Below are 10,324 nucleotides of genomic sequence, written 5' to 3' on the forward strand. Positions count from 1 at the left end.
GAAAGATAATTATTTAAGAACTATTTTGAGATTTCCTGTAAACACTAACACTACATTAATGGGTGATGCTGAAAAGTGCCGCAATGCCGCTCTGTTAGATGAAGTTGGTCGGACATTTGACATTTTGATGATAAACAGGGCTTAATTCAAATGTAGTGTTTTCCTAGAGTTATCCTGTCGAGTAGACGGGCATCGAGCGCCCGATCAACTTTTCTTTATGATAATTGGCCCATAGTAATAATCTCACCATGCGGCGGGCTGTGAGTATATGCGGAAGTTATTCAGTGTGGCTTTGGCTTCAAAGCTGCCGGGATCAACTTTGGTTTTCGTAGCTAGTCACTAATGGTCGGAAGAACTAATAACCGAACACACTATAGTTCGGTCGTAACGTATTCCACAGTTTCAACCACCTTGGACATGGGCCCGAACTATAGCGACCGTGCTCAATTGCGTGGTCGACCATTTCCGGACCTTGAACTTGAACTTTAATTTTATTGCTCCATATAATATACAAGTTACATAGGAAATGACATGCAATAAAATATTAACATCAAAACACAGGAAAAACAGTACAAAAGTGGACATACATTTTTCCAAATATTTGCAAATAAAATATGTGAAATGACCATAGTTCCGACTAACTGACATTCGGTTTCATTTAGTTCGATTATAGTCGACTAATTCCGAGACCGAAGATCGCCCTGGGTGATCATTTCGCGTTTGGCCGAGTGTGCGTATGTGTATTATGTCCTGTGGCGAGATTCTAAGCTATTTGAGCCTGACGTTCTGGGTATCGTCGCTGAGTTTGTTTGACCAGCAAACCGGAGGCTCTGGCCTGACGTTTTGGTCAAACGTCGTGAGTTTGCCTGACCAACAAACCGGAGGCCAAGACAGTCACATTTTGGTCAAACATCGTATGGATCCACGTAGGCTTGTGAGACATGTATTTGTAGCCTGACAGACGTTCTGGGTATCGTCGTTGGGTGACCAGCAAAACGAGGCTCTGGCCTGGCGTTTTGGTCAAACGCTGTAGAACCGTAGAACCTGACGTTTTGATCAAACGTCGTGGGTCTACTTTGGAAGTAGACCGGAGATAGAATTTTGAAGGAGAACGATGATTGTTTCGGCCCATTGAATACCCATGTATGCGTAGGCTTTTCATGGATTTGTCTTTTTACCCGGTCGGTCAGCTCTATTGTGTTAAGTAGATTTCGCGCGTTTAGTCGAGCGCATTCAGTCCGTCGCTGTTGACGTTGTTTTCAGTCGGCACGATCGTTTCTTGTCATTCAGAAAAAAAGAAATTAAATTAATATCTAAATATCGATTATATTTAAGTTTATATAGGTACATGAACAACATTTTTTATCGAATAAAGTTAATAAAAACATGTAATTTACCCGCAATGAAACTGAAAAATGGATAACTCTTCGATTACTGACAACCATAGATAGACAAGGTTATTTGTCATTACGCGAGTATCAATCTGCAGCCAACACCTCACTAAACTGGCATTCAACTGTAAAGTGTGGACGATCAGTTTTTGAAAGTGTGCCTATAAAATGTCTAATGTCTGGTGTTTGTAGTTCATTTTCAATTAAAAATGTCTCCTGTGAAGTTCAGAACACACGTGAAGTGTGTACGATCAGTTTTTGAAAGTGTGTTGATAAAATGTCTAATGTCTGTTATTTGTAGTTCAAATAAAAATAAAATGTCTTATGTCTGAGGGTTTAGGCTGCAGATAGCTAACTGTAGTAATCTTAATCACACATATCTAGCCCACAAATGATTTTTTCTTACAGCATAAAAAGGAATCTACGGTAAGCGGTGTACCAGTCTATTCAGTAATCCATTCAAATTGGTAGAACAATAAAAGGTTATTCTGTATTTAGTTAGTATTTTCTAATGCGAAACGGTCCGAAAATCTATACCGGTATTCACTTATATACCGGTAACGTTTCGACTATAGGCGGAGATTACTGTATATTAGGAAAAATATCATAGATAGCGATGAAAGTGATAAAGAGTCAAAAAATAATCTCAAGAAATTAACCTGAATAAATGAAACGAGAGCATTCTTCACGTCGGGCATAGGTCGACTGTAAAGACCCGCCTTCATGAGAAAGCCAACCACTCTAGTCACAAGTAACACATTCCTATTTCACGACTGACTTGGATTAGGCTAATATAAAATGATACCTTGTTTCTCTTAATCGCCCGGGTCATTTTGAAAACTGCAATAAGATTTATAATCAGTTCACTTCTATAACTGCCACATCTGTTATTGTTAGCTTGTTCCTAATTTAAAAAAAAAAAGTAATGCGGGTCAACTTACAAGCTCAGCAGAAAAGGCCAAACAAGGTATCAATTTCTTTAGCTGTATGAAACCAGAATTTAGTTAATTTTGTCACGCAATGAATGAAGGAGATTTCATTTTTTGCATGATTTTTCAACGAAATACAATGCCTAAAACGTAATACAAAACGGCTCAATACAAGATTCTTAATAACGAACAATTCTTCTTTTGAAAGTGTTTAATTATATAAGTTGAACCTAATTAGCAGATTATCGATACTCTGAGAAGGAAGACACCTTTCATCATCGTCGTCGTCGTCATCATCATCGTCATCATCATCATTGACAAGTAGAATGATGTTCGTTTACAGAACAGTTTAAAAAGAAACCTTCATTTTAAAGCATTTGATAAGAACTAAAATCAAACCATTGTTAGCAACAACACGTGATAAATAGACATGTACATGCGATAAATGAACATGCACATGTGATGAATGAACATGCACATGTGATGAATGATCATTCACATGTTATCGATGTAAATAGGTACATGTGATACATGAATAACAATAGTAATAACGATAATAATAATGAGATAAATGAACTTCATATGAGATAAATTGACATGTACATGTGGTACATGAACATGTGGTACATGTACATGTGGTACATGAAAGATAATAACAATAATGAGATGAATGAACATTCACATGAGATATACGTGATCATTCACATGCGTTAAACATGTACATGTTATAAATGAACATGTACATGTGCATGTGGGTAATCAATATTCGGACATGAGCATGTAATAATCACAAATGCACATGGCAATAAATAGAGATGGACAAAATAGACATGTACATGTGATAAATAAACATGTACATGTGATAAATAAACATGTAAATGTTATCGATATTCTTCCTTGAGCGGAGTCTACTGTACCATCCAACTCAGATATCACTCTCCAGTCAAAAGATCCTGACTTGAGCGGAGTTTACTGTATCATCCAACTCAGATATCACTCTCGAGTCAAAAGATCCGACTTGAGCGGAGTCTACTGTACCATCCAACTCAGATATCACTCTCGAGTCAAAAGATCCGACTTGAGCGGAGTCTACTGTACCATCCAACTCGGATATCACTCTCGAGTCAAAGGATCCAACTTGAGCGGAGTCTACTTTATCATCCAACTCAGATATCACTCTCAAGTCAAAAGATCCTGACTTGAGCGGAGTTTACTGTATCATCCAACTCAGATATCACTCTCAAGTCAAAAGATCAGACTTGAGCAGAGTCTACTGTACCATCCAATTCAGATATCACTGTCAAGTCAAAAGATTCGACTTGAGCTGAGTCTACTGTATCATCCAACTCGGATATCACTCTCAAGTCAAAAGATCAGACTTGAGCGGAGTCTACTGTATCATCCAACTCAGATATCACTCTCAAGTCAAAAGATCAGACTTGAGCGGAGTCTACTGTATCATCCAACTCAGATATCACTCTCAAGTCAAAAGATCAGACTTGAGCGGAGTCTACTGTACCATCCAACTCGGCTATCACTCTCAAGTCAAAACAAATTTTGTCCTGTCCAAAAACAACTGACCTCAGTGGAGTGTACCGGTTTGTTCACAATTAAAGCCCTTAGCTTTAGTGTAAATCATTTTAACATAAAATTTTGCTACATTTACAATAAACATGTTGTATATAATACAATGCCCTAAAGATAACTGACCACTCGCAAACACAGTAAACCCTGTCTGTTTGGATCATTTTGGGACTAGATAGATTATTCTGGTTTACAGGAAATCCAAATTCAATATTACTGTATTCAATAATTGCTCTTTTGAGTTACATTAAGTATACACAATTACAATTATACTGTATAACGATAGAGAAGGACACAGGACGAGTTGAGTTGTTCGACTGATCCAGGTTTAAACCACGAGTTCGACCAGACCTTTTACTGCACGGACAGAACTTTTAACAACCTCACCTCCCAGCACAGTCATGACTTACAATGATCTCAGTCCTATAGCCAATCTAACAATAACTTCACACCAGCTTAAGCTCAGTTTTGGTTCTATCGCTTATCTCACAACCTAAGACCAGCCTAAGCTCAATTTGGTTCTATAACCAATCTAACAATAACTTCACACCAGTCTAAGCTCATTTTGATTTTACAACCAATCTAACAACTTACGACCAGTCCAAGCTCATTTTGGTTCTACAACCAATCAGACTATAATATCGGACAAAAGTCACGATTGTGTCAAGATTTACATGATCTGGATATTTTGGTGCCTGCCAAAATCCTGCTGAAAGCTAATAACCAATGGCATTCTTTCCAAATACGTGGATATATGTGAATGTTTTGTGAGTATTTTTTTTTATTCAGTAAAGGAGACATCTTGTTGTTAGATCGCGAACCAGCTACGGTAGTTCTGTTCCCCGTTCTTTCAACTGTTCTCCGTTCGAGCTGGGGACACATTTCGTCGTTCAACTCGGTCGAACTGGTCGCAACCGTCGCGCGGCGAAAACTTATCGCACCAACTCGTGGAGAAGTTCGATCAAATCGTCGAGGTTCCTGTACGCGAGCATGCCGTCGACGTTCTGCCAGCGCGCCGCTCCGTCGGCGCCGACGTTCGCCGCGTTGTACTTCAGCTGTAGATCGTACAGTTTTTGTATCAAACTCGCCTGGCCGCCCTGTTTCATGATCTGAACGGCGTTCGTGAAGTCGACGACGCCGCCGCCCTTCGATCGCAGGATCGCGTGCGCCGCGCACGAGTCCCACTTGTACGTCGTCGTCAGACTCAATAAGTAGCTGTCCACCAGCGAGTCGATCACGCATAGCATCTTATAACCAGCTCCTGGAAATCGAAACCGTATCGAGGATTATTGTCGGGCATTGCTCTAAAATGTGAAAACAGGTACAGGTAATATGACGTTCAGTCAACTGCCGATATACCCCCGCCTACCACCAGGTTTTCTCATGTACATTTCTTTAGAAATACATAGTAAAACACCCTCGATATACCGCCATCAAGAGTGGATCCAGTGGCCACAGTCGAGGGTAGCACAACTTATGAAAAAGGCATTTTGAAATAACTAGGGGTCCAGGGACACCATGCCCACTTGGGAAGTAGGAAGCTACAGGACTCAGAATTCGGGCCAAAATTGACATTTTTGGGCACTAAAAAGGTCATTGGACGGCCATCTTAAGTCCGATCGACCCAATTTGTGTTATGCTGATGGGCCCTGGAAGGATTCAAATATATAAGAAAGATCAAGGTAATTGATCCAAGCGTCTTCAAAATTTCCCTCAAAAAGTTCAAAAATGTGTAAAAAGTGCTGATTTTGGCAAATAACAATGGCTGCCAGTCGGCCATCTTGATTCTGACAGGGCCAGTTTTTGGGCTGAAGATGTGTCTAGGGTAGACACATGTGTAACCCAAATATCAAGACATTACATTGAAGCGTCTTCAAAATTTCCCAAAATAACTGGATTCCGTCTACGGACGGACGAATGGACGAAAAGTGAATGCAATAGCCCGCTGGGACTAAAGTCCCAAGTGGGCTAAAAAGGGCATGCTGAAATTTTGAAAATCTGCTTTTTGCTATTTCAAAAAAAAATCCTCGGGACGCCCATGATGGAGTGAAGGAACAAGAGAAAAATCTTACAAAACGCTACAATTTAAAACGAATTTGGCAGCGTTATAAGGAATGGTATTTTGATTGAATCTGAGTAAGATCGAGCAAATTCTTTTTCTGAAAAATATTGACATTCGTTCAGCAGAGCAGTGGCATTAAAAAGAATGGCAGCGTCATAACCGACTTAAGTCTGTACTACAGAACACTCTGCCTCAGCGGTAGCGCCAGCTCCGGCAAAATGAATGTTACTGACACAAATACCGGTATCGATTTTCTCATTTTTTTTACACTACTGACAATCGGAATATTTAGGATAATTGAAATAAGTAGTGCTAAGTAGGATAAATAGAATGCTGAATGTCTGTAGGTAGGAGATTTCGTTCTACAGAGGGCGCTAGGATTGTCTTACCAGATGCTTGTTGTAGATGATATTTTTTACTGATGAGATTCTGTGTTGATTTAGATTCCGACGAGCTGAGAATGACGGCTCGTTCGTCCGGTTTATTATTGGCGGCGCCACCGTTCACCTGCGTTTCGTTGTACGATATACCCCATATTGCACGACCACGCCATCTATTGGAAAGAATTAGAAACGCGCCGTTAACAGTACTGTACAATTATACTACCTACCACGCCATCTACTGGACAATATCTGAACCAGAATTCATGTCCTACCACACCACCTACTGGACAATATCTGAACCAGAATTCTAGCCCTATCACACCTCCTACTGGACAATATCAGAACCAGAATTCGTGTCCTACTACACCACCTACTGGACAATATCTGGACCTATCACACCACCTACTAGACACTTCGAATTTTAGTCCAACCACACCGCCACCTGCTGGGCAATTTTGGACGTAAATACATGTATATTCGAAGAAATCTTGCTGAAATCTGATATATTTTTGCTTTTAGCCTGATCATTTTCATTCACAGAACTGCCAAAAAATCTCGCTGAATGAGATGTTTATGATTTCGTTTTAGACCTCGTTATTTCTATTAACGGAACTGCAAATAGTCGGTTATATATAACTTACTGTTGGTTTTTTTCATCTAGGTGTTGAAACGGTTGATTGATAACGCCGATGATCGGTAGACCGGAAATGCGATCGAAAACGCCGATTAGAATCGTGGCGCACTGTAAACCGTCGACGTGTATACCGTGCGCGTTCGGCTTAGTGTTCGTGCCGTGAATATACTGAGCCGTTGAATCTACGGATATAAAACAATCAGTTCGTCAAAATTAAAATCATATTTTCATAGCTAACCTGAGAACTGCGGTCAAACAGTAGGAACAATATTCACCGAGCTGTAAATGTTTTTGGAGTGAACGATCGGAATAGAATTGCGTTTATATTCTAATATGAATAAAAATGAAATTGGGACTCCGCGAGGTGTGTACACGTGCCTCGCGGTTAGTGTGTGGCCATCTGTCTACTATCATAGACACCGATTCAACAGTTTTCATATAAAAATCTTAACCTTAATGATAATAATAACAATCCCCGTATTCACAAGCACCGGGCAGACGCAGACGCAGAGCACGGTTAACGTACCGATAGGATCGATCCAGATTCCCAGATGATCAGCGGTCACTTCGATTTTCACTTTATTCAACTGTTGATCGTCGCGTGTAGAATTCGACTGATGGGACGACGGTTGTCTGTGAACGAGTTCGGCGAGCAGCGTGGAGGCTTCACGATTATTGTCTAAAATACGCGCTAAAAACCGAAGGAAACAACAAGACATGAGATTATTGGGAATAGTTTGAAAATTGGACTGGTTATTTTTTTTGTTATTTGAGAAATAGAAATGATGACTTGGCAGTTGACTGGGCAATGGAGGATTCCATCAGGTGTCACTAGTGTGCAGTATGAAATCAACACTGCGGCAATAGAGGATTCCACTTGTGGCAAGTGAGGATCCACCAGGTGTTGCTAGTGTGCAGTAGGACATCAACTACTGTGGCGATAGAGGATTCCACTTGTGGCAAGTAAGGATCCACCAGGTGTTGCTAGTGTGCAGTAGGACATCAACTACTGTGGCGATAGAGGATTCCACTTGTGGAAAGTAAGGATCCACCAGGTGTCGCTAGTGTGCAGTAGGACATTGATGCGGCATTTCTTCTCAGATTCAATCGAAATCCATCAATACTTTTTTCAAATTCAATGAATGCCGAAGAATTCTACGCGTGTCATACGTAAACCGAAAGGATCAATCTGAATCATCATCCATCTCGAGAATTTATTCGTCTCGTTTTCAAGGTATTTCCAACGTGGAAATTTGACGGCTCAGCAGGGAGTGGTAACCAAAGGGTTAAAATTTCAGGCAGATGCACGTACCTAGCAAGTTCGTAGTCTCTTCGCACGTATCCTGTATTTCAACTGTGATGCTTTCACCGAGTAAATTAGTGAACGTGTTGTTCTCTTCTCCTTGTATGTGGGCGACTAAACCTGGAAACTATCGGTGTAAAGTCGGCGTAAGTAATTGCGAAATTCTCGAAATATTCAAATTTAAACCTCGTTAACCCTTTCAGTGCGTCTACACCGCAGTGCGGTGTGTAAATCAGTGATAGATTTTGCTAATACACTGCACTGCGGTGTATTGATGTTATTAGTAATGAGTAACTATCTCTCTTGAAAAATGGCAGCGCCTGTCAAACATAGTGAAATACTAGTAACTAACGATACACCATGCCGCGGTGTAGACGCACTATAGTGGTATTCCCGTTATTCAACACACTAAGGTGGAATTTGTAGAAATGTTCAAATTATCTCCAGCACTATTGGGTATTGATTAGTCAGCACTGAAAGGGTTAAAAGGTTGAGTTGAACAGCCATAACTGTGTTAACGCAATAATTATCATTTCAAATGATTTCACGAACATTTTCGGGAATATTTCCCCTCACTCCTCATCATGTTAAATGTCTGTAGTAAATACATTTGCTTACTCATTTGAAATTGAGAGTTATTGCGTTTACGCTGTTGCAGCTATTCAAATTAATTCTAGTGTTTGCGGTTGATCTTCAAGTCCAAAACAGATGTGAATTGTGGAGTTGTACCCAAAAAGATGGCGGAAGATACAAAATGGAGGAAAAATACGATCGAATCTCGGAACTAATATTGAATCTGGATTACGATTCTCAACAATATGAAAATAGCCATATTTATTGACAGGATGATAGAAGATAAAATAACAATCCAAGACTGTTAGGGGCCGATGAGTCAAGATTAGATCTGACTCGAAAACTCATCGAAAATTTTAAATAATTCAAGCAATAGGCCCTACTGGGTAAAGGCCTTGTACTACTCACCACATTACCAACGTCGTGTCTGACAACCTCTTGCACCAGAACGTCGGCTAAAGTCTTAAAATCCGACACGAATCTCTTATTCTTATCGACGCCAGTCTTTTCCTGTATGAGTAACGCGAATAAAGTGTCGTCCGAACGGATTTTCCTCGCGATGTCGGCCGCTTTTTCTGAAATCCGAATCAGCACTTCGGTCAGCGCAGAAAGCGGGACTTTCATAATCGAGCCTAGAAATATACATTGTAAAAAATATATTCAAATTTTTATAGTTTCCAGTATAGACCTAGAGGGTTAGGATTAGGTTGAGGTTAGGCTTCTAATTAACCGATCAAAATTAGCTAGGCCCAGCAAAAAAGTGTTTTACTAAAATATCCAACTGGCACGATATCCATTTCTTTTTTTTTAAATACAGGGGATCTCAGCACTAGCCCATCTAAAAACCCATTCATAGAGCAAGGGCAAGGGCTAAACCTTTTTAAGTTAACAATTAATAGTTTATACCCCTACCGTCCTAAAAAAATATAATTATTTCTGCACTAGGCCTAGTCAGTAACCTAACTGTGGTTTAGTTTCACAATCGGATATTTTCAATAAGCCCATCCGATTATAAAAAGCTTACCACCAACAATTAGGTAACTAACTACACTAGGCCTAGCTAGAGGGAGGTCTGCAGGGGGCAGCAGGATCAAAAAACTTTTGGCCTAAGAACTATCATTTTCAAGTGATTATTTTGATATTTTTGGTGTACTTTGACCCCTCACCCACGCCCACACCTCAACCCCGATTCAGAAAAAGAGGCCACATTACAAGTCTCTCGGATCGAGGCGAGATGAACAACAGAGAGAAAGGCCTTTTTGTCAACTTCGTGACTATAGCTAATTTTTCGTTCCCTTTTAGAAGTGCTTGTACGATGAAAATTATCCTCGGCCGAAAACCAACCTTTCTTTATCTAGAAATCATAAAATCTCAAAAATTGTCCGACGATTCTCGGAGATTATGGCATTAATCAGTGGATTTATCGACGAAATCAGCGAGCTGTCAAACTGCGCTTGTGTACTAC

The 10,324-nt window shown here is 40.1% G+C and overlaps 1 protein-coding gene across 1 annotated transcript; it reads right to left on the bottom strand.

Moving 5' to 3' along the window:
* Window positions 1-1,367: 1,367 nt before the first annotated feature.
* LOC141911822 (inositol polyphosphate 1-phosphatase-like) lies at window positions 1,368-10,323 on the bottom strand. Its single transcript, XM_074802880.1, has 7 exons — window positions 10,204-10,323; window positions 9,268-9,491; window positions 8,296-8,413; window positions 7,510-7,674; window positions 6,991-7,165; window positions 6,356-6,519; window positions 1,368-5,165 (listed from the first exon to the last, which is right to left on the bottom strand). The coding sequence occupies exons 2-7, from the start codon at window positions 9,481-9,483 to the stop codon at window positions 4,837-4,839; spliced, it is 1,167 nt and encodes a 388-aa protein (XP_074658981.1). The 5' UTR covers window positions 9,484-9,491; window positions 10,204-10,323; the 3' UTR covers window positions 1,368-4,836.
* Between the last annotated feature and the right edge of the window lies 1 nt (window position 10,324).

Source organism: Tubulanus polymorphus, chromosome 10, assembly GCF_964204645.1.
Source record: "Tubulanus polymorphus chromosome 10, tnTubPoly1.2, whole genome shotgun sequence".
Classification (NCBI taxonomy): domain Eukaryota; kingdom Metazoa; phylum Nemertea; class Palaeonemertea; order Tubulaniformes; family Tubulanidae; genus Tubulanus; species Tubulanus polymorphus.

Coding starts and splice junctions, on each gene's coding strand:
- LOC141911822 (XM_074802880.1), bottom strand. CDS start 9,483: ATGAAAGTCCCGCTTTCTGCGCTGACCGAAGTGCTGATTCGGATTTCA. Junction 8,414..9,267: donor GACACGACGTTGGTAATGTG/GTGAGTAGTACA, acceptor TTACACCGATAG/TTTCCAGGTTTAGTCGCCCA. Junction 7,675..8,295: donor AGAGACTACGAACTTGCTAG/GTACGTGCATCT, acceptor TTCGGTTTTTAG/CGCGTATTTTAGACAATAAT.